The sequence below is a fragment of the Astyanax mexicanus genome, chromosome 2 (genome assembly GCF_023375975.1).
Source record: "Astyanax mexicanus isolate ESR-SI-001 chromosome 2, AstMex3_surface, whole genome shotgun sequence".
Classification (NCBI taxonomy): Eukaryota; Metazoa; Chordata; class Actinopteri; order Characiformes; family Acestrorhamphidae; genus Astyanax; species Astyanax mexicanus.
This window is the reverse complement of record NC_064409.1, coordinates 46,719,371-46,744,880: the sequence shown is the minus strand read 5'-3', so window position 1 is coordinate 46,744,880 and position 25,510 is coordinate 46,719,371. Positions and strand designations below refer to the sequence as shown.

General features: G+C 36.1%; 1 protein-coding gene across 1 annotated transcript; it reads right to left on the bottom strand.

Moving 5' to 3' along the window:
• Window positions 1-10,164: 10,164 nt before the first annotated feature.
• Window positions 10,165-16,162, bottom strand: nansb (N-acetylneuraminic acid synthase b). The gene is made up of 6 exons (XM_049474382.1): window positions 15,883-16,162; window positions 14,688-14,903; window positions 13,049-13,148; window positions 12,115-12,269; window positions 11,022-11,288; window positions 10,165-10,882 (listed from the first exon to the last, which is right to left on the bottom strand). Exons 1-6 carry the CDS (start codon window positions 16,012-16,014, stop codon window positions 10,697-10,699), a joined length of 1,056 nt encoding a protein of 351 aa, XP_049330339.1. The 5' UTR covers window positions 16,015-16,162; the 3' UTR covers window positions 10,165-10,696.
• Between the last annotated feature and the right edge of the window lie 9,348 nt (window positions 16,163-25,510).

Genomic DNA, 25,510 nt, shown 5'->3' with positions numbered 1-25,510 from the left:
TGCCTTATTATCCTCATTATCTTCCAAATATTAGCAACATATAGTAAAATACTACAGTGTGTAGTAGTCTGCTTAACCCACATTTTATATTCTCCATAAGGCATCTAAGACTCTAAGACTGACTGTACTTTATTTTGGTTTAATGATCACTGCTTTCATTTTAAGCACCAACCTTATAAACGTTCATCTTCAGCCTTGCAGTCTCACATACACTTTGAGTGCGCATTATTAGGGTAATTACGGTAATTCCACAGCGCCGGACCGCTAGCCTCTATCGGTGTGTTTATCTGCTGCTGCAGGTTATTCTATCAGTGGTGATATTAAAGTCAGTGACACCACTTATCATATATTAACCTTACTTACCATAGTATCCTCAATATCTTCCAAATGTTACTGAAATGTGTAATTTTTGTAATGTTCTGTCAGTGTGTTACAGGTGTTTATTCTAAACCTGTGCTCTTCTTCAGTCCTCCTGGAGATGTGCTCAGTAGAAGTGATGGCTCACATACAGCTTTACTGTAGGATGTGTCCTACATCCTTATTCTGCTTATTCTGGGGGAAATCATGTTTAAATGAATAAATATTTGTGTTAGATAACAGACTAGGTGTCCCTGTGTTTTTCATAGATAATTAATTAGGTGTCCCTGTCTTATTTTTTCGGGAGTTAACAGCAGCACATGGTAACCCATTACTAATGACTAAAGAGTTACTGTGTTCTTCTTTAGGAGTTACTGCAAATCATGTCACAGTATTATAAAGTGAGAAACATGGTAGCTAATTACTAATTACTGAAGAGTTAGGCTGTATTCGGAATGGCATACTACTATACTGCGTACTGCATACTGCACTAGTATGTACTGCATACTACACACTGCCCAGTATGTAGTATTCGGTACTGCAACACTTTTGATTGTAGTACCCTACACGGTCCCTGACACACCAATCAGTGCTCTGTAGTGCTCCGAATTCCTCAGTGTAAACAGAAAGAACATGAAAAATGTCCTACCTTTTCATTATTAAAACTAATGAGATCTGCATACTGTCCAGAACAGCAATTGCTGCTTTTATTTTAGAGTTTAGCAGCTAACCCAATTCTAACAACCAATTAGCAGCAGCCCCCACAACCCAAGTATGTTCCAGTTATATTTAAATATGTTTTTCTATTTATTTTAGTAGATTACTATTTTCATCTATGTAAGTACCAACAAGAAGAAAACATTTAAACAAACTCTCATTCATATTTACACAATCTCAACACAAATCAAACAATTTTATTAATTTGTATTCAAATAATTCCCTTATTTAAAAGAAAAATATGAATTTAAACTCAGGGAATTATTTATTAAATCAACAGATTTAATAAATAAGATTTAGTCGCCACCCGCGGAGAATGCGAGGCCGCGGCAGCGGAGGGTCCCGGCGGCGGACAGCGTTCTTGATATAAAGCAGCCCCAAGGCCGATCGTGCTTGCATCTGTATGGAGAATGTAAGGTCTCTTTGGGTCAGCAAACCCCAGAACTGGAGCAGAGGTAAGTTTCTCAATGATGGTTGTGAAGGCTTCTTCGCAGGCAGGTGTCCATCTATCAGTAAATGGTTCTTTTGGATCAAGGTATTTCCCATTTATGTTCTGTGGCTTAGTCCCCTTGCGTAATGGAAGATACCCAACAGTGAGGTTCGTCAGAGGCCTAATGATCTTTGAATAATCTTTAATGAACCTTCTGTAATATCCAGAGAACCCAAGGAACAATCTGAGTTCTTTGAGGTTTCGAGGCTTTGGCCAGGTTTTAAGGGCTTTCAGCTTCTCGGGATCGGTTTCAACTCCATTTTGGGAGATCACATGTCCCAAGTAACGAACAGAAGACTGGAAGAACCTACATTTCTCGGGGGACAGCTTCAATCCATACTCCTTAAGACGGTGTAGAACTTTCAGGAGTCGTTGTTCATGACCCTCTAGTGTTTCTGAAAACACAATAATGTCATCAAGAAAAACTAACACTTCTTTTAAATTTAGCTCTCCCATGCACTTCTCCATCAACCTCTGGAATGTACTTGGTGCATTAGTGACCCCTTGTGGCATTTTATTGAATTCCCAGAAGCCTAGCGGGCAGACAAATGCTGTTTTTTGCTTGTCACATTCCTCAACTTCAGAATTATTAATGCTGTGCTCTTTGGAAACAATGTGCTGTATGGCGTTTAACTCTGCAATGACCCGGTTTGGAGGAATGATAACATCATGGTCCATTTCATTATGCAGGATCACCCTGACTTTGTGTGTGTTCACAGGTGGAAGGTGGATTAAAGAGCTTGCAATGAAAACTCCACCTGGCAGTGATGATGCTGATGGCGGCTCTAACACTGCAGATCTCTCAGTGTTGACTTGGTTAATTCTTGCTTCCGCATTAACAGTGACTTTTTGCTTTGCAGGGATGAGTGCTGGTTCTCTCCCACACAGTCTCACCAGGCCTAGGGGACCTTCTGTGCTTTGCCTATGCCTCAACTGAAGTGTCTTCAGCACTGCACGATATCCATAATGAGGTGAGTAGTGCTTAGGAAGTTGAGCACCAAGGGACTCTTCATACAGCGTATCTAATGTATTTGTCCCTATGAGAACTTGTGAAGAGCCCTCTGTGCAAAGATCTGGAACAATTAAGGCTAGCGTAGAGACTTCAACTTCAGAACCGGCTATTTCTTTTGGGAAGGTGATGGCAACTTCAATATAACCGTCATAAGGTACTAGCTGGCGTTTGCCCCCCTGACCTCAAGCAGATCAGTTAATGGTTTAATGGGCTGTTCAGTCAGGGTGGCTTTGTAGAAGGACCAAGGAATAGTTGTCACCTGGGAACCAGTGTCTAAAAGGCATCTATGTTCTTGTCCAGAAATTCTTACTTGTGCAGTACACTTGGCTCCAATTAACCCCTTTGGTAGTGTGTTGGCACCACAAGTAGAACGGTAATGGATTGTTGCATTGTGCTTTTGACGTTTAGTGGGACGTTTTAGATCTACTCGTTTAAAGTTGCAGGATGTGTTTCCCACCTGTGTTGCTTTTCCCTCAGTTCCCTCTTCTTTTGCTCAACCAGCTTGGCATTAGGAGCGTTGCTGCACACATTAGCAATGTGTCCGTCTTGTCTACACCTAAAACAGTACCAGGGTCTGGGTTTACCCTTCTGAATACTGTTCACTGTCTCAACATGCTCTTTGCTGGTAAAAGCAGGCAGAACTTTTGTAGAACTAGTGCTTTGGGTTTCAGCTTTGCTTCTAGATGTTTTAAACTTTGCTTTCGCCTCCTTTGCTTGCTGCATAGACAGCGTAGGGTCTTCTAACATGAGCTCTACATTGTTACGCCATGTTTCATAATCTGCTTCATTGCTGGAGCATGGAATCCTTCCAGAAAATGTTTTGAGTCGGAGTGCAGCGTAAGGCTGTGATGCAACTCCTTCGCTTTTCACTACGTGTTCCACAATGACTCTGCACTTCTGGGGGGTTAAAGTCACTAACGCTTACCCTGTGTGGTGATTTGGCAGCAAGTTTGGGTGTTGAGATGGGTTGACTGTTACTGCTGACTTGAGGTAACTGGGTTGTGCTCAGCTTACTTGATTCAGGAATGTGGTGTGTGGGAATGACCTCTTTCTGCTGATCATTTTGCCTTTCAAGTTGGGCACAGTCATCTTCATCATCGTCACTCTTTTCACTTTCTGCATCAGCAAGGTTGAGTGATCTGGACATATGACACAGCTCCTCCTGCAACACAGCACTAAAAGGTTTTCCACTACGTTTAGCAACGTCTTTTAGTATGTTCAGGTATCTTGCTGTTGCATCTGTACTTTGTTCCCTAGGATATACACTAGATAGGGCATTTACATGATAAGTCACAGATGGGTTGACTTTGTTCTGGTGCGTGAACGGCAAAATAGGTTGCACCGATTCTATTGCTGTACCATAATTGTACTCAACTACAGCGTGGTTGTGCAGTTCTGAATCTGGGTCTGTGATAGGGATTACTCTGCTAATTGACCCATAGGACTTTAAAATGTCTATAAGTTCTTCATCTGCCTCAGATCCTGTGAGCCCTTTAACTAACAGAGAATTATGCACTTTTATGTTCTCTGACTGGATAATCTCCATGGTTCTTTTCTTCAATGAAAAAAAAAAACAGAGCTGAACAATGAGTTTAAACTAAATGTGTAGACTGGTCTCAGGAAACACTAAATCAGAGAGTTATTTCAAATGTTTGTTTTTAACCAGCTCCTGGCTGAGCTTGCCACTTTTATGTAGCGGGTTCGACACTACTCTTGTGGTTCAACTTAATGTTTTGGACCAGATCTAGGCTCGTGAAAGAGCTGGTAAACCTTTAAAAGCAATTTCAGTGACAGAGACCATGTTACACAAATGGCTGGATTTAATTCAATAGCTTATGGTTATATTGACCAGGAGATTATAAGTACAGCAGCATAGACTCTTAGCAGAAATAAAGGAATCAACAGATAAAATAAAAAAATTAAAAAAGTGCGTAAGTGTGTGTGTGATTCAGTTCAGTTCCACTGTGTTCTCTTCTGCATGCAATTGCTCCCTTTTTGGGTTTCAGAATCTGGCTCGCCACTCCTTACCGGAGAAATCAAGAGTTCAAACAGGACACTAATGAATGGGGTGTCCTGTTATCAGAGCTGTTAGATCACACAAGGTTCCAGGCATCCAATACCCTGACGGGAGGGATCAGTACCGTCCGAGTTCATGAAGGGAAAAGGGAAGACTTCCCACTCCGACGTTGTCTCAAGCTGTCTCAAGGCTCCAAGGGATCCAATAAAACCCGACCAAAGCTCAGTAAAACATGAAGTGTAGAAGGGGGGGTCCAGGGCTCTTTAAATGCAGTTTATCACTCGAATATAATTTAATTTAGTAACTTTACTTTATTTTTTCTAGTTTAATAAAACAGAAAATTCAGCTGCATGTCTGTGCTGGATGAACCACACGGAGAAAAGAGGAAGGAGGAGTTCGTACTGAAGCTTATGTGGTGAGTGTAGTAGGAGGGGCCTGAATTTGATTGGCTAACACTCTTTAGTACAGAGGAAGTGAAATTAATAAAAATATATATATTTTTATTACTAAGAATAATTCATTGTTAATTGATTACAAGGTCCAATACTAATTTACAGTTATATATAATTAGGATTTAGCTGAAACTCAATTATTTTTATTATTTCATTTACAGTGACTGTGTAGTAAGGTATATTTAAATTTAGCAATTTCTTATATTTTACAATTAATCCTGACATCTACCCATAGTAGGTTCCACAGTATTTATATCTGGGTTACATATGCCATTCCGAATACAGCCTTACTGTGTTCTTCTTTAGGAGTTTCGGCAAATCATGTCACAGTATTATAAAGTGACACACATGGTAAATAATTACTAATAACTAGAGAGTTACTGCAGATCAGAACACAGTATTACAAAGGGAAATATACATTAATAATAATAATAATAATAATAATAATAAGAAGACATTTAACCTAGTTAACTAACACACACACATTTAAACTAGCTAACACACACCCATTTAACCGAGCTAACTAACACACATTTCCCCTAGCTAATTAACAAACGCAATTAACCTAACTTAGCTAACTAACACATTTAACATAGCTAACACACACACAATTACCCTAGCTAACTTAGCTAGCTAACTAACACACATTTAACCTAGCTAACTAACCCTCACATAAACTATTTAAGTAAAATTAGCTAGCAAACGAACACACATAACCTAGCTAACTAACACATATTTAAACTAACTAACACACACATAACCTAGCTAACTTAGCCAACTAACTAACACACACATAACCTAGCTAACTTAGCTGGCTAACGCTAACTACACACACAACTTAGCTAACTTATCTAGCTTACACACATCCTAAAGCTGTTTAACAACCCACAAAGAGTCCTCCTCTGATCTGGGGGTAAAATAAGATGGAAAAGATCTCAATATCTTGATTACTAGTTTATTTTCAATCAAATACAGAAATATGAAAGCAGCAGAGTCTCTCTTAATCCTCCTCCAGCAGCAGCAGCAGCACAGCAGAGAATTTACAGGAAGGACCAGGAGAGCTGCGTCCGCTGTGAAATTACCGTAATTACCCTAATAGTGCGCAGTGAAATAAATCTCTGTGAGACTGCAAAGGCTGAAGATGCACTTTTATAAGGCTGATACCTAATATTAAAGCAATGATTGTTACATTATTACAGTCTTACAGTCATTCTTAGAGTCTTAGATGCCTTCTGGAGAACTTTAATTAATATCTCCTATGCAATATTATTACGTTATAATGTTTTTTTTTTCTTCCAAAAATTATGGTTAAGCAGAGTAATACACACTATTTTACTAGTATTTTACTATAAGTATTTTACTATATGTTGCTAATATTTGGAAGAAACTGAGGATAATAAGGTAATTAAGGTTACCACTACTACAAATGGTGTCACTTGCTTAATTCAAATATGCCTTCAATTAATATGCATTTAACTCAAATATGCATTAAGATCTATAGTTCCCCAGGTGGCATGTAAGAGTTTTCAGTAGTTAATGTTGATTTAAGCAGTAAGTAATGAATAGTTATTATAAATGAGACATTATTAGTAAGTAGTTCTCCAGGAGATATGTAAGTCTCAGTAATTATTGTGGAGTTAATAGTGAACTACTATAAATATTAGTTCAGTACTATCTACTGAGTAATTATTCAGTACTCCCTGGTAGTTAATAGAAAATATTTAGGTGTTAATGCAGCACTATTAATTAGTTACTGCTTAGTTCCTGCTTAGTTACCTATTAACTATGGAACAGTATTATAAAGTGTTACCCTAACTACTTCTAACCTAATTTCCTTCTTCCCCTCCGTTCCTCCTCTATCCCATTATTTCCATTTGACCTCCTTTAGGGCCTGTCTAAAAACTGTTTTTACCTTTTTTTACCTATTACTTTTGTACTTCACTATTGTAAGTCGCTTTGGACAAAATCGGCTGCTAAATGTAATGCAATGTAATGTATTCTCCATATATGGTGCTGCATAGTTCCTGTCCAGGAAACCCTCAGTGTAGCATTTATAAAGCACAAATCAGGTATTTCATAATATGGCCCAACATTACTGCTTAGAATGACATCTTTCCACACTGTTTTCTATTGAAAGTTAATAAGCCTTTATATATGTAAATATATACGGTATATGTCATTTTTTTGTATTTTTATTTCAAAAGTTAAAATGTAGTAGTATGTGAAACTGACCCTTTAGCTGTAACAGTCCACAATTACGATATTACTTGTTTTCTTAGTGAATTATTTATACCCAAACACACAGTAAAAGCAAAAGGCTATTTTAGCAAAACAAGTCTAGAAAGTCAGTCTTAGTAGAAAACATTGACAAGACAATAGAGTAGATTTTGCTCTGATGTGTAGCAAAGTTTATTTTCTAAAATTACTATACTGCTGATTATTAAATCTTCTTACTAAAGAAATTCTAACATTAATTGAGTGTGTATGAGAAGAGGTCCAGAGTCCTTATCTACTAAGTCCCTGCCTCTCTCATGGTGGACGCTAAATCTGCAGCTGTTAGAAGAAAAGCTTTCTCCCAAAGCCACGAGAGTTTCTAGATCCTTCTCAGAGTCAACAAAGACCTCTCCTCTTAGCGTCTAATAAATTGCTTTTCCCAAGATTAGAAGCACATTGCTGAAATTACGAACGGGAGCTTTTGCGCTACATAAAATGCCTGCTCCCCTCTGATGCTGGAGTTGGTGGTGCTGATGAGTTTCGTGACAGATGCCAGTGTCTGAGGAGTTAAATAAACTGAAAGCAATTTAAGGAGGTGAGAGGAGGAGCACAGAAAGCAGTGCAGTGGATGAGTTCAGAGCAGACTGTGTAATGGATGGAAAGTAAAGGAATGACATCCTATGGACTGAGTTCATCTTCTACAAAGTCTACCCAGTTATATCAGTCTCACTCACCCAATCAGTCATGAAAATGATGCAAATGCTCCAAAGCGTTTCTCCTAAAACGTTAGGAAATAAATCACTTCTGAAAAATCAGGAGTTCACTGTACAGTATGACCCTGAGAGTAATCCAAGCAAATCTTGCTTTAGAGATTTTTTTACACTCACATAAAAACACAATTACATTCATCCAATAATAACAGAGCTAAAAATAAGTTCAAAAGTATCAGATTCATAAACCTAAAAGGTATCTTGTTTATCATAGAAATGTAGTGAAAAGAACGTAAATGGTGAAAAGTAAACAGCAACTGTGTAAAACATACATTAATCTCATCATTTCACTGTCGTTTTTCTAATCAGTTGATTAATTTGATTATACCTCCAAAAATACCCATTTTTTCTATCACTAGTTTGAGTTAACATAAAGATCTACTCACACGCTGAAGCAAACATAACATGAAAATCTACATTTATATCAGTTAACACTGGGATTTTTATGAACTCCGGGCTTCTCAGTGCCATGTGAAAGGGTATTCTCTAAGGCTAGGGAGATTTTTTCAAAGAAAAAGAATCACCTCCACCCCAAAAACATTTATAAAGCTCCTTTTTTTAAATAGAAATTAATGTTATATTTGTCCCTTTGCACAAACAAACCCTCACAAGCCTGAACCAAGAACACTGAAACAAAGGCACTCTCTATACACTGAGAGAGACTGGAAACACCTGGAGAAGATAACGAGGGGGCGGGGCAACAAATCAGACACAGGTGACAACACTAATGACAGGGTGGGGCTAGGAAGGAGACAAGACTGCAACAAAACAAAGTCATGTGCTTAAAGAGCTTATGTAAGGGACAACATACAAGCTAGGGAGGACACAGAACAGACAGGCTAAAAAAAAAACAAGACAAGAAAAAGAAGGCAGAAGAAGTGAGTGAACAAGGCAAACATGGGCTAAGGTGTCACACTAAGGTGGAGCAGCTGGTAAAGCCAGAGGCCATACAAAAACACAACTTTAAAATTCTTTTTAAATATCCAGGTTGGTCCTGGGAAACCCAAACCTACGTACAAGTAGATTCTCCAATAACAGAAGTGGCGGTAAGTAGTCTGATCAATTATAAACACATACATATGCCATCACTGAAATGTTAATACTGGGTTACGAAAGCTTGAAGATTGTTGAAAAACCTTTTAGACATAATTCTTATCTGCAGTTTTTAGACTTCTGGATTTTTGGGATAGGCACGAGCAAAAGAAAAAGAAGCCCTGTAGAGCACGGATGTTAGTTTGCGTAATTTAGGACAGCTCTGGCACAGACTCTGAATATTCGACTAAGAAAAGGGTAATTATGTTTCATTACAATAGTGCCAGACAGTTATGCTTAGAGCCGGTATGTATTACAGACAGTTCTTTCCTGTGTCGAGTGAATCCAACTGTTTACAAGCCCCCCTGTCTTGGTGTTTAAAGAAATATAACTGCATGCTCATCACTTTCTGACCTGCAGGGTGCTGCTTTCAAGAGCAAGCAGATGGAGTATATGCATTGTTTCTCCATGAGAGAATATTTCATTAGTTCCAAAAGCTGTGCACAACCCTTTTTTTACATCAGAAATGAGTGGAATAAATTATGAGAAGTGTCCCTTCACACAGATCTGCATCACCACTTTTCAGTGTATAGTACTCACCTGGTCCCTGTCTTTGTGATCATAATAAATGTCCTTCTTAGTGTATGTCTACTCAGTGCTTCCTTGGGTGTTTTTTTGTTGTGTTATCCACCATTATTGTGTATTATTGACAGTTTGCCAATGTTTGCACACTGTAGACATTTGTTAAGTTCAGTTTTTACTTCTACATCTTAGATTTTTATGCAATTTATATTTTCTACTCCTTACATTTTAAAAATAGCCTTGTAAAAATATAAACATATATAATATTGAGACTCTCTATTGGTTTATACAAGTTTACTCCAACAAAGATGTATGTAGTCTAGTATGAAGATGATCTGTGCAGAGACTCAAGAGAACCTTGAGCAAAATGTCCCAAATAAGCTTCTTTAATATATTTGCCTTCAAATAAAATAAATTAACATTCAATTGGCAAAAAGGCAGATGAAACAAAGAGCCTAGTGTATCCAAAATCTATCAACATTTTAATATAACATTATTGCTTTAAAAAAGAGTCTGTTAAATCGCAAATTAAATGTTTTTATTCAATGAAAAAGTATAAAAACACAGTAAAAATGAAGCAAATGTGCAGCAATGTGACCTTCATTTATTAAAACAACAGCAATGTACCCACATTCAAAATGTTTATACCACAGAAGCAGTTTATAATCAAGTGTTTATAATTAACCCTCAATATATGGGGTCAATTTAATGCAGTACTTATTTTCTGCAAAACAATGCCAAATGCCAAAGTATCACCACCTCAATGATTCACCCATTGTGGAAATATTGCCTATAAATACCCATCGGTCCATTCTCCATATATTATGATATTTAAATACATATTATTGATATTCCATAAATTATTACATTTAAAAATGACTGAAGCAGTAAATTATCATTATCATTCAATACACATTAAATATTAAAGAGTTAAAACAGAATATACTACTTTGTGATATTTTACAAAAATATGCCCAAAACTAGACTGAAATGTTTGCTTATCATATGGAAAAATAAAATGAAAAACAGTTTAATAAATACAGATGACAGTTATTATTTGATCATGTCATTAGTGAGAGTGTCCTCCTGCTGTAGGTCCACTGTGATTATCTTCCCCACCAGTTTGAAGATGTTCTCGGGTGGAATGCCTTGTGGTTCGGCCACTTTCACTCCCAGCATATCCAGGGTTAGAGCTGTACCTTTTTGCAGCGCCTTCTTTGCGATCACCGACTTGCCCAACTGCAACCAGAAAGACAATAAAGTAAGTTTTTTGCTCTGAGACGATAAAAGCACAATAGAAGTACAGACTCTGCTAAAACACTGAACTTGCAGACATGGTTCTCTTAATAAGACCAATAGTGCTTCTGTAAACTCTGACCTTGCTGTGGCAGGAAGCTTCGCAGGGCAGCATCTGTTTAACCGGAGAGCCGAGAGCGAGCTCTACTGTCCGGATCTCTCGCACCAGCGCTGCCAGCTCTGCCGGCTCTAGAGATGCGGCGTGGTCACTGCCCTTCCAGCTTTTGTCCAGGGTCACGTGTCTTTCCAAAACCTTTGCACCCAGGGCTACAGCAGCCACGGACACACTGATGCCCCCTTCATGGCCTGAGTAGCCGATCGGAATGTCAGGGAATTCCTTCTGGAATTCCTGCGTTGAAGAAGAGGGAGATAATATGAGTCAAAGCTATGTTCTGTACTGGTTTGTATTAACACACCAGTGAGGTATGGTTTGATCTCTATTTTTATATATGCTCTGCAGGGGTTGTATGCTGAGGCATACCTGAAGCAACTTTGGATCAATAGCACACCACAGTTATGGAATAGTCATGGGAATAGCAGAGGCAAAGCAATTTAAGCTGATTTTGAAGAATCTCTTTGCCTAATTAGAACAAGGCCCCCAAGGCCCTGCCCAAATGATAATTCAGAATCAGCACCTTAATGTACTGAGCTACAACAATTGGTAACACTTTACTTGGATGGTCCATTTGATGGCCTCTTTGATGCTCAACTGACATTCAACTAACATTTAACTACATGTCTTTTAAATTCAAATGAACTAAAAGGTGAAAGTAAATTATTCTCTATTGAATATAACCCTACATTCAACTCTAATCCAAAAGCTTATCTTAATATTTTAGGATTGGGTTTAGGGATAGATTTTAAGCTTAAGGTTAGGGTAAGGGTTAGGTGTAGGGTTTGATTTTATGGTTGATTAAGGGTTAAGGTTAGGTTTAGGTGTACAGTTAGGTTCTATTTTGAATCATTTACATTAATAGGGTTAAGTTAAATGTAATGGACATTCAATTCAGTGTCAGTTGAATGTCAGTTGAGCATTAACAAGGCCATACAATGGACCATCCAAGTAAAGTGTTATCCAACAATTTAATAACCCAAAAATGAACAAACTCTTGTCTAATCATATAAACAGAGTGATTTGCTGAGAATGTTAACAGGAGTAGATGAAGGACTCTTACAGTGATAATGCGCAAGTTGACGTGCTCTGTGGACAGTGGATAGGCACTGGTGCACTGCAAGAAGGTGAAGTTTGGGTTGTGCTTCTTCACTGTTTCATAAACGTAACGCATGGTATCCATGGACTGCATACCACTGGATATCACCATGGGACGACCTAGAGACAACAGTAAACAGCACACAAAGAACAGTGTAATCTGTTGCAGTTACAGTCAAAAAGAAAGTAATTAGGTTACAGTTCTATTCTAGATTACATTACAGATTAAAAAGTATCACTACTCTTACCGTGTCTGTTTCTAATCAAGTAAGCAAACATGAGATGTGAGATGATGCTGGTGATGTTCATTATGATCTTTTATTTCTTATTAATTTAAAATCTACTTGGAATTCATGCCGTTCCAAACTGTTTTTGTTGGCTGGATGTTTGAACATTGAATGATAATTTAACTGTTATAAGTAATGGAGTATAATGTAGAAGTATGTAGTAAATAGTGGGTTTGTTTTATTAGGATGTTTAATAATATTGTTTAATAGCCCATTTATTAGACTGTTTTACAGTTACAGATGATTTTTCAATGATTGGGAGATTTAAAACAATGAATCATGTTTTCTGTTGGTGTTAATATTTTCAGTTCATATAAGACATATTTGAGTAGAGTAGGGTCTTCTGAAAATTCCAATATCTGACATGTTAAAACTTGGTAATATTTAGGAGAGTAAATGTTGCATAAAATACAAAAAAAAAAAACAGTTATAAGGGTTTATAATGGAAGTGGTCTGTATGTTGTGTAGTGACACAGAGCCATTTCATGTGAATATAATGTTCCCTTTATTGTATTATTATGTTTATGTAATTATATAGTTGCACATTTAAAGGGTAATCTGTAACTAAATATATGTTTAAACTAGCTCTTCAATAGATTAATGAAAGCTTACCTTTCTTGGCAGTCTTCTCCAGGTAAGGGAGGTTATTGGTGTCTGCTGAGGCCACTTTGAAGAAAGGCACATTGATTTCATGTAGGAACTCTACAGCCATCTTTAACAGAAGGATAGCATGTTTTCTGTTTAAGAATATGTTTCATCATGTGGAAAAGCATCATAGGGCTGACTGGCCTCTGAGCAGCACAAGGTTTATCTCAACAGCTTTGTCTGACCAAGCCAGTGTTTTTAACCTGTAGGCTGTGGCCCCCCAGTGGCCTATAGTGGTACTGCTAGGGGCCACTGGGAAAAGTTTTGTTTCATGAAGAAAACATTATTAGATATAGGTCAAATATGATCACTGAGTCTGAGTGAAATGTTTACAGATATTTTACTGTATGACATTTACTCTTCACTAAGAAATGGTTATAAAAGCAGGGTCTTTCACAATGAATGCTGTATTTGTTTAGGTTTTAAATGGTTGGTCATTTTTTGTGTTGGCTGTGGAATATTTTGTAGTGGGTAAAGAAGCTAATAAATGATTTATTTAATTTATTTAAGCTATAATAAACAACCACCTTGAAAATCGGACACAAATACAAACAGAAAAAAGAAATCTCAAAAGTAAAAAGTAAGTAAGTAGACAAAAATAGAGGAAGCAACATAACAATCTCAAACAATAATTTCATCATTTTAACACATTAAAACATTGAAAACATCAGAGCAAACCACTACAGCGACATTTAAAATGATGTTTCAAGACCTTAATTGTATCCAATTGTATTTTAAATCCATACAGTGCGATTTTCTGGACGTTTTTTATGTCTGTTACAGTTGAATTTCACCCCTAATAAAATTACAGACCTCTTCATTCTTTGTAGGTGGGGAAACTTGCAAAACAACTTGCCAGTGTATCAAATATTTATTTTTCCCACTGTATAAAATGGTAGTTTTTAACATTGTCAATGTAATATTTTAAGCATATTATTAAAATTGATAATAAATGTCTGACTGTGTCTAAAATGCCAGAAATGCTGACTAAATGTCACTTTTTACACTAAGCTATCTCACTAAAAAGTAGAAGGCAGTGTAGTGATAAAGGCCTCATGTTGTCCAGACGTTAAAAAAGATAAGAACAGCTCAGTGATAGATTTCAGCATATAGCTGTGTTGTGATTAGCAATTAGCATTTAGCACAACACAATATAAAGCTAACTAGATAACTAAACTCGGATTCGGAAATGACTGGATGCCTGCTTGCCTGCCTTTTCTATATATTAGGCTGGGCGATATTGTAAAATTACAATAAAAAAAATATTTTTTTTAGTTCTTAGAAAAAAACTTCAGTTTTTTATTTAAAAAAAAGGAGCAGCATGTAAAATGAAGCACAAGCTACTGTTTCCTTTACATTTAATGTTTTATTACTTTTTTTATCAATAGTAAGCAACTCCCTTCTACATAATCTATAGTTTTAAATAATTCTGATGAATTGATTATGACTAAATGTAGTGGTTAAAACCTGCTTAGCCTCTAGCTGTAGAACAACTGAGACACACCTAGTGAAGCAAACCATGTGCGATGCACCAAAAACACACGTAGATTGAGAAATGGTTAATACGTAATTATTAAATAATTATAAATAATGGATAAATCCTCACCTCGTCCATTCCTGAGGCAGTGAAGAAAATCCCCACTTCTCCGGAGAAGCGCTGCAGCTCTCTGTACTGCTCATGGCTGAACTCTAGGTGGCGCTTGTGCGCTCCGTATGTGTTCCCCCAGGAGTGAGGGGAGTTGTAGGCGCGCTCCAGCGCTCGCTTGGTGAACCTGTGCTCGAGCTCGCTCTTCTGAAACTTCACACAGTCCGCTCCACAGTCCTGAGTGGGCGGGAACATCGGCATGAGGAGGAGGAGGAGGAGAAGTAAAAGGAGGAGGAGAAAGAGGAGGAGGAGGAGGAGGAGGAGAAAGACAGAGAGAAAGCGTGTGAGCTGAGCTGCAGGAGGTCAGTCAACATGAGGAAGTGGTGTATGTAAAGTCATGTGCAGCAGGATGGAGACGCAGTGAAAGCACTGGGTGAGTATTGGACTGGGAAGGCCTCGTGTTTGGACGTGTGCTTGTTGTTATGAACTGAAAATGTGGGAAGTTCATTTTCTGAAGGGGGCTAAGCAGAAACAGAGGCTGTACACCTGTTAAAGTGGCTTTAAAAGTAGCAAACAACTGACCTACAAATAAAGTAGGACTTTAAAAAAGTAAAGTGTGAAATTAATGTGAGTAGAAGGATTTTTAAGGTGCGTTATTTGATTTTTTGATTAAGCTAGCTGTTTTGTGTATGTATTTACGTTTGAAACTATAACAGCTCCTAGACTAATACTATGAATCGGATAAGAGAAACATTTGACATGTTTTATTTTTTTTGGCTACTTTTATCCAGAGCAGCATTCTGTACTGTATTTGAGGCAAATGTAACATTGGGAGTCTTGCCCAAGAACTCTTATTTGTATAGTGTTGTGTGCTTGTCTTACTGCCTGCCTGCCTGGTCAAGGAATCAAACTGTAGTTTGCCAGAGAGAAGGCAGCAGTGTTATCCACTACTCTGCACCAACCAGAAGCCCAATAGAAGTTGGGAAAATGTCACGATAAGAACCAAAGACAACTTTCTTTTTAAAAATCTAATACGGATTTAAGATCTTTCTTTTATTTGTTACTGACCAGTTCATCATTGCACACATCACTTTTTATAAGGCTTAACAATACAGTAACTATAGTATAATGACGTAGTTTAAGTTAAAACCACAGTTTTAAAACCATTTACTACTAATAATATAATAATTTTGACCTAGCTTTTTTACTACAATACCTTAGCCATGCGAATCATTTTCTTGGCAATTTCAATGTCCCCTTGGTGATTCTGACCGATCTCTGCGATGATGAAACAGGGGTTGGAGCCCCCAATCCTTCTTCCTGGACAAAGTTCGAACTCGGCCGGCATCTTCAAAACTGATAATGTGTTAGCTTTGAGACTTTGATCTAATACGCTGAGATCCTCACACTACGGAGTCACGCAAAGTGAAGGGGCTTGCATCAAGGTCAGGCGCCAATTTATAGGCCTCGAAAGTTCCGCCCCCTCACTTCCGCATTAACATTCAAAGGACACGTACAACAGGGCCGGGTATTTTATATCCCTGTAATTAACATACAGTACTAGTCAAAAGTTTGGACACACCCTTTCTCATTCAATGCATTTTCTTTCTTTTTTTATGTTTTTTTTGCATTGTAAATTTATTAGTGAAGACATTATTAAAGCTACACAGAAACACATGCAAAAATATCATGCATAATTATTTTGTAAACAAAAAGTGTTGAATAAACCAGAATATGTTTTATACTTTAGATTCTTCTAAATACCCACATTTATTTTTGAGGACAAGTCAGTGCAAACTCTTGGTATTTTAATCTCAGTGTTTTCTCAGCATCTTGAATGAGTTCCTGGAGGTGCTAAACAATAGTTGCTGCTTTTCCTTCACGCTTTGAAGATCCAGCTCATCTCAAAACACCATCTCCGTTTTAGGATTTAGGTCAGGGGATTGTGGAGGACAAACACATATCTTTCTATTAACCCTCCTGTTATGTCACAGGTCAAATTGACCCTATTTACAGTAAAAAAAAAAAAAAAAAAAGTACTTTTTCAGTATGAAACTTGTTCTGCTTGCCTTAATTAATGTAATCAACATATAATATGAAAATGATTCATTTTTTACATAAAAAAACAAAAACTAAAACAAAACTGCAATATTGTGTTTCAATGTCATATAAAACCTTTGCTTTATACGTTGGTCTTTCAAATGTAATAAAGTAGTGAAACATTAAAAAAACTTTAAACATGTTTTTTTAAATTATCCTAGTTAAACCATTACCTGTTAGAGGTAAGGAACACGATTGTGGTAATTATTGTTAGAATAATTAGTAATGGAGTTAGTAATTAAATATTCAAACTGCTTGTTAGGAATTTTTTGGTTTCAGACATCTTTTGGATAATTAAACATGCACCGGTTTAAATTGACCTGGGAACACTATTGCTGTTCTGACAAATAAACATAACAGGAGGGTTAATTGTTTTCATGTCTTTAATATTAATCTACAATGGAGAAATAAATTAAATATAGAAAAAAGTATAAACATTGAATGAGAAGGTTTGTCCGAACTTTTGACTTGTACTGTACTTGCACTTAAACTTCGATGTACCCAAAAGTACATCCAAAAAATTAATTAGTGATGAACAATAAATATTAGCCACAGTAGTCCTAAACTAAACAGATTTTTAGAGTACAGAGAATAGTAACCTGTTCTTTTCATTCAAATCAAATCAGTTAAACTGTATTGGCATTATAGAGAAACAGGGTTGCAGAGTACAACGAGACACTTTCAGGCAGGATCTCCCGTGCCAGAATAAGTTGGCTTAATAAATGACTTCACATGTTAAAAGGTAATTTAAGTGGTTTTGAACAGATATATATGAATATATAGATGGATAAATTCAGTGTAGTTTCTCTCTGAATAAAGTGAGTAATTTGGGTTGACATGTTATAGGCTGTGTTTAGAAGTGGATGATCAAAGATTAAGAGCAATTGTAGACCTTTTTTAAAGAAAACTGTAAAAAAAAATATCATGGTAGCAAGCAATTGATTTACATTTATTAATGTCAAATGCTTACAGTTTGTAAAAAATATATATACGAGTTGAATAAAATATTTGTTTTAAGGTTTTCATGTTTAAAACTTGCAAAAACGATTTTACTCTGTTCCTTAATTAGTTATGAGGATAAGGTAATAGCAAACAAAACATATTAGCCTGAAAAGCAGGTTTTCTCACATAAATCTCAGAAAATAAATAGTTTTCTTGCTATAATATGGCTATAATGTGTAGATTATTAAACAAATTAAGCTATAATGTGTAGAAAAAAATAATTGTTTCCCATCTTAGGAATTTATAATGAATGAAAATGGCATACACAGTAACTCTACCCATAGAGCCCAGAACAAAACCAAGATAGCCGTAACCCTGCGGGCACACTGTTTTAACACCCGATTGTGTAAACGCAAACAAAATTGGGGATGATTATTGTGGTGATTATTTCACCACAACAACCTTTATACCTTTAAATTTATTTTATGTAACTTCTGAGCCTGAATCTCAAATCCTGTACCCAGTACCATTTAAAATATAAATAGTAATAGGAATAACTTTTTTATGGCTGTGACCCCTTCTGTGTCTCAATGACAGTTTATCACACTATGCCTGTCAATCACACAGATAGGCGATGAATAAATTCCAAATATCTAAAAATCCGTATCTGTTTTTCTCTGTGTTGTGCTCGAGATCACTTTCTCTCAGAACCTACCCTTTTATAACCCTTCTTTCACTTATTTTTTTATATGATAAAAATATATTAACCAAACAATTACTTTATGTGCGAACAAGAAAATACACTATTTATTTCTTGAACTCAAATATATAGCTTTAAAGAAACCTGTTAATGTAAAGCATTCATTTATTTAATTTATAATTAAATAACTAAAGTTCTCACATTATTTTTTATGTAACACTGACAAACTTTTTGTACTGTTCTATATCTTTTTCACACTTTGACAAACTTGTTGATTGCTGCTGAGGCGATTTTCTTTTGTAAATTGAATAACTCCCTTATAATTAGATTTTTTTAATCTTAAAATTGAGTTTTTATTTTAATTTATATTCAAATATACTACACAGATTATACTGTTAGTTAAATATTAATCCTTATATAAACAATATGTGCACGGTATTGTTTTTTACAGTATTAGCCTAAATCACTTGATTTTTTTATTGTGTACTGAATACTTACTAAATAGGTATATCAAGTCTAATGGCACTAAACTACTCCACAGTTAAAGTGTGAACTTTTATGCAAATATGTTCATCTAACTTTTTTTATTTCTTTTGTTTTGCATTGTTATACTTTGAATAAAATATATTTAATTAAAAAACATTAAAATAAAAAAATAATTCCTTTTTTTTTTTAGTAATACACGAATTCCCTAGGCTTCAAATGACACTTTACCATTTGGCATGACTAATTACGCTTTATAATGAAGCATGCAACATATTATTTAGTATAATTTTTAAATATCTTCAGGATACAATAAAGTTGTGCCAAATTGCCCCCTCTACAGCTCTGGAAAAAATAAAGAGACCACTTCAGTTTCTGAATCAGTTTCTCTGATTTTGCTATTTATAGGTATATGTTTGAGTAAAATTAACATTATTGTTTTATTCTATAAACTATGACAACTTTTCTCCCAAATTCCAAATTAATATTTTGTCATTTAGTGCATTTAAAATGAGAAAATGAGAAATGGCTGAAATAACAAAAATGATGCAGAGCTTTCAGACCTTAAATAATGCAAAGAAAACAAGTTTTAAGAGTTCAGAAATCAATATTTGGTGGAAAAACCCTGGTTTTTAATCACAGTTTTCATGTATCTTTCATGTAGTCTTGCACACTGCTTTTGGATAACTTTATGCCACTCCTGGTGAAAAAATTTAAGCAGTTTAGTTTGGTTTGATGGTTGTGATTATCCATCTTCCTCTTGATTATATTCCAGAGGATTACAATTTGGTAAAATCAAAGAAACTCATAATTTTAAAAAATCTCTTTATTTTTTTCCAGAGCTGTACATTTAAACAGCTGTCCACTGTCTTTTATTTACACACCAAACTTAAGTGATTTTATGTGCATGGATAAATAAACCATTCTAGAGTGTAGTCGCCTCCGTCTCCGGTTCAGTATCTCCACAGGTCAGGTGGGTTCGACAGGTGCTGGTTAATATGTGACTGATGAATACCTGTCGCTGGTGGTGTGATGTCCAGTATTGTCTCAAACTAGGCCATCTACAATGATTCTTTTGCATTTTTATATTTATATAACTAAATATTTCTGTAAAAAACTTTTTTTTTGGGATAAACCTAATACTAATTATGTATTTTCTGCTGTTCCTACAAAAGGTTATTGTTGAATAATAACCTTGCTGAAAAATTCAGCCCAGGACAAGTTTTATTGGTAGTCGGTTTTAGATTGATCCATCAAAAAACTGAAAATTACTGTTAGGTTAATGGTCAAATTAATGGTAAATTAATGGTCAGATTTGTTCCAAATACATTAAGTAATATTTACTTTCCCTGTGTGTAAAAAGAATTGTACATCATTTTACTGCTCATAAACTGTTCTAAACTATAAATGGCTAAAACAACACTGAAGACTGAAAAAAGAAAAAAACTGTACAAATACAGTTAATATCGGGAAACGTTTGATAACACTATACAAAAAGAAGGTTTTTTTTGTCATTTATCCCTAATGTTATTTTAATCACTGTCAGAAGAAATGACACTAACTGCCCCATCACATTTCTTCCAGATGTTTGTGCATTCATTTGACTAACTGTGTATTAACAGCTAACACTGTTTTTTGTTGCATACCAAAAATTATTTATTTAAGTTTTAAGTTGAACTCAAGATATTTTATGTCTTCTCTGGTCTGCATCACAATCTAGAAAAGTTGGGATGGTGGTGATTCAGGGCTAGAAATGAGGCAAACAAAACAAATCAGCATGATGTGATTTGAACAGGTGATGTCAGTAGGTGATTATAATCATGATTTGGTGGAAAGATGGACAGAGGATCTCAAGTTTGTTAATAAAATGTATTTGGGTGGGGGGTAATTCTGAGCACTGCAGTAACACTGACATGGTGGTGGTGGATGATGTGTTAGTGTGTGTTGTGCTGTTACGAGAGGATCAGACACAGCAGTGCTGCTGGAGTTTTTAAACACCTGTCACTGCTGGAGTGAGAAAAGAGAAGTCAACCAAGAGTGTTGTGTGGGCAGCATCATGTGAGCACTTATGTGGGGTCCTGATTATTGAAGAACAGGGTGAAAGGAGGATAGTAAAACATGCAGAGAAACAGATACAGGACTACAGTCTGTAATTATAGAACTACAAAGTTCTTCTTTATGCTCAGTGAATCGGAAAAATGATAAAGGGTGTAAAAAAAGGAGGTAGAGTTATAGTATTCCACTTGATCAGTGTTTAACACCCCAAGAATAGTATTGTTTAATTAAATTCAGGTACTGTGATTTAATCTGATTTGAATCTGGATTTATTTCTCCGAGGGTTAATAGTTTTAGTGTTGTAATTTGCCAGATTTGCAAAGGAAATGCAAATCTGGCATGTTCCTTGAACATTATATATGTTCAAAATTAAATTCAAAAAAACATGTTTTTAACAATACTTCTTTTAGGTTCAATGTCTTAACCAAATTATTATGGTACAAAAAATGAAGAGTTATCAGAGTTAATATATTTTATTATTATTATTAGTTAGTGAGTATGTATAAAGCATTTTTGACTAAAGACTGAATATGGTATGTGGATCTGAATTGAGAAAAAAGTCAAATATACACATAAGTTGTTTTATAGACTTTGGTGTGTCAACAGTCAAGTAAATATTGAAATATCACACTAAATATCACACCACAACACATCAGCATGAGAAAGACCAAATGACACGTACAAAAGCCCAAACTGTGAATCATTGACAGTATTTATTGAAAGCTGGTGTTATAAAAAGTTTTCCCGTCACTATTGCACGCAGCAATTTGCACATGTCGTTATGTAAAACATTAACCCAGTATTGCTTTAAACCGATCCTTAATGACACGTGAAAGAGGCACATCTATACTTCTCTGTGTTCTGGCACCAATGTGATGGACAGCTAGCCTACTTTAGATCAATTAACATAACATAACAATGCTTCAATTATTAACATAAATGTATTATTTTCAGTTTTCTGTCATTCATGTTTCTTAGAAATCTTCCACCTCTTCAGATTGCTGTTAAATATACATGCTGACAAAATTCATACACCAGCACAGCTTAGTTTATCCAAAGTCTATCAGCAGTCTGGTTCAGTCTCCATAACTCAGTCTAAGGGTAAGAGTGAAGTAACAATAGTAAATATATCAGGAAAGAAAGAGGTTAAACAATAATGACATTAACACAGAAAAATGACCTTGACAAAAACACTACAAAGAGAGGGTTTAAAATCCTCAGAAAATACAGTTTGTTGTTTAGTAATTTCTCTCAGGTGTAAAAAATAATTATTTGGACCAATGTTTAAATATAACATTTTCATTTAAGTTAGCGGCATTTACTAGCACTATAGCTGTAGTTAGCGGCTAATGCTGATGCTGCTGCACCCAGCCTTAGTGATGGAGGAACTATACTAAAAACTCACCCTGTGCTTTACTCACCCAAATAAACAGTTTTCAGGAAAGAAATAATCTGTGTATATTCACATGCAGGGCTTGTTTTACTTGTTTTTTATGTCTTTTATAAGAATTGCACTTTTGTTTACTAAGGCGCTTCCCCCAGCTTCCCAGCTAGAAGTAAAAAATGCCGACACCCTTGCTCACTTCGATGTAGGCATCCTTACTAGTGTCACTTAATGTGCCTTAAAATCCGGTGCGCCTTATGTATGAAAACTGATCAGAAAACAGATGTTCATTCAGAAAATGTTCCTCAACTTTAAAGTTAAGTACATGTATGTATGGGCCCTGTCTTTCACCATCTGCAAGGCATGTTGCAATGCTCAATGCCATCTTATACCTCACAAACTGTTAAGTAGTGATGGAGCTTATGAATATATCTAATCTAATGGGCGGTCTGAATATGAGGTGTGTTCAGGTGCATTTCTGGTGTATTGCTACTATTTTGTCAACGTAACAACACATGTGCACCACTGACTCATTAGAACCTAGACAACAGTCAACCGTCAGACGTACATTGCTACCTTGGCAACGCAGGTGCGCCGTACGTGTACACCCCCGTTTCACACAAACAAGGACATGCAGCAGTGCACAAACACAACTTTTATTGTACATTAAAGGACCAATATGTAACACATTTTCAGTAGTAATTGATAAAATGATCAGGATGTATCATCAGATATTAAGGAAACATGTTGAGTGAAAGTACTGGCAGCTCTTGTCAGCACGGATTCAGCAGTACGTTCCTATTTTAAGTTTTCACTCCGTCCCGGAGTTTTGTGTCAGTTTTGTCCTCTGACTCCGCCTACTGCTCATTCCCCAACACTAACTCCACCCCCTGAGGTTGCCAGTACCCCACACTACACTACAGCGATCGGTGCTGCAGCAAAGGAGCTAGCAGAGCTGGTTCAGTTAAACTTCAGCTGCTACACAGCTTAAAAAGCCTCAGCATGTCTCAAAAAAGCTCAGTGACCAAAGAAGGAATATTACAAGAGTGAATATTGGCAGTGAATTAGAAGTTGGAGACTTAGAGCTCCCTTTAAGGCGGGGCTCAGCCTCACCGACCGTGGCACTCCCTCGTGTAACATACAGTCAATAAAATGCTAAATACGGGTGATAGAAGAGTTTAGAATTGCTGTATTTCTCCTCTCGCTCGTAATCTAAGTTCTCTGCCTCTCCTACTAGTCTAAACTATATGTAGATTGTGTAGATTCAGCCTGCTGAATTTGGCAACCCGAGTAACCTTCGTGGCTGGGGAGGGGTGGGCGGGGCAAACTACTCTCTGTGGTGTTTTGAAATTGTACTGCTGTAGCCATTTCACATGCTTGCTCTCAGTTCCTACAGAACGTTTCTTTAACAATAAACAGAGTACACAATTAAATTACATTGCTGCGGCATTAAAATACCAATCCACCAAATCAGAGCGCACCTGGCTCTTAAAGGGAATGGCAAGTGACATGCTAATTAGTTTATATCATGTTACACCCAAAACACACATATGATTAATTCAGATAATTAGCACATGCCTTTTGCATGTTTTAAGCCGTACAAGGCATACTTTTCTCATTGTCATGACAGCAAAGACACACTGGCACACAGTAAGTCAAGCTGTGCTGTGCATGGTTCACTGCTCGCCTATAGATTGCTAAAATGGCCCCTGATTTTCACCATCTACAATATATAATATCATCAAGGATATCTTGAGAAATGCATAATTTTTTAGTTGATCAATATAAAAGTTAATCCACGTTTAAAATGTATTGTATGTATCTAGCTATCAATTACTGTGCATTATCTGCATCTAAGGCTCAGCATTGACCTTTATATTTGGAAGTATCTACACTGTAAACTAGTGCTGGGCGATATGGGAAAAATCATATCACGGTGTGGAATTTTTTACATCACGATACCGATATATATCATGATATACTACATTTAAGTATGTTTTCAGTTATTCTTCGAAAAATATGACAAAATAATATCATCGCTTACTTTTTCAACTTTATTTCAAAGTGACATTAAACCAAACTTTCACAAATGAGAATTACTACCTATATATATATGTATCAAATGAAAACAGATGAGGTAAATGCAGTAGCTAATTTTTATAAAAGAACAATGCATCTCCATTGTTCAGCTCTCATGAGTTTAATAATGTAAAGCATGTCGCAAACCGGCGTGTCCGTCAAATAACGTAAAGCAGCGCCATGTCGCAAAACCACATTATGAAGCTTTTTTTTACGAAGATTACTTTATTATCTACAGCACTACTGTAAACCCATACGTTGTTTAAACTCAAATGATTTAAGTCTGTTTTACATAAAATTTGATATTTCTAAACAATACTCAACTATTTTGAGTTAGTTAAAAAAGATCTTTGAGTTGAACCAACTTATAATAACTGAGTTTAGTCTGTTGTCATTGGCACCTTCTTTTCCATTTACTTCTGTCACAATTTATTTGCATACTGGGTGTGTCCAACAGTTTCTGACACTCACCATCAGTGTGTAGTGATTCCCCCTGGGCTACCTTAGAAATAAATCAACTTCCCCTTTAGTTACCCATTACTTAACTTTTTTTAAGGCAACCGGTTTCCTCAATTTTTTTAAGTAAATTCAACTTATCCGAGCTTACAGTGTAAGATTAGAGGTGTCTATGGATTATAGTCTATTCTCAAAAGAGATATTTTCACAACTAAGCACTTCTAAATAATACTTTTGAGAGCAACTGCTAAATGCTATACATTTTAAATGTAAAGATATTTAATCGTTAATTGGTGAGTGTGTTGTTCATGGACCTATTCCTCAATCCAATTTGTCACTTAATGATCAGTGTGAAATCTTACTTTGTCTACGTCCTCTTGAAACATCTTTATTCTTTGTTTGTTTGTGACTAAAGGCGAAGGGAAGAGACATATTCCTGCAGCACCTTTAAGACCTGCTAAACATGTATTTATGACACCTTGATGTATGACTTCAGAGCAGTTGTTTTGTTGGCCAGTACATCAGTTTCATAGTAATGAAAGAGATCTGAATCACTCCGCATATGAAACAGATATGCCCAGACATATAATTAGCATGTGATTGATTGTCATTGTTGGTACTGTTACAGGTACAGGTCCCTTCAAC

What these genes read in the sequence shown, in the direction of transcription:
- nansb (XM_049474382.1), bottom strand. Translation starts at nt 16,014, where the DNA reads ATGCCGGCCGAGTTCGAACTTTGTCCAGGAAGAAGGATTGGGGGCTCC. An exon ending in CTGCCTCAGGAATGGACGAG is followed by an intron (nt 13,149 to 14,687) that starts GTGAGGATTTAT and finishes CTTCTGTTAAAG; the next exon opens with ATGGCTGTAGAGTTCCTACA. An exon ending in TCAACTTGCGCATTATCACT is followed by an intron (nt 11,289 to 12,114) that starts GTAAGAGTCCTT and finishes TCTTCAACGCAG; the next exon opens with GAATTCCAGAAGGAATTCCC.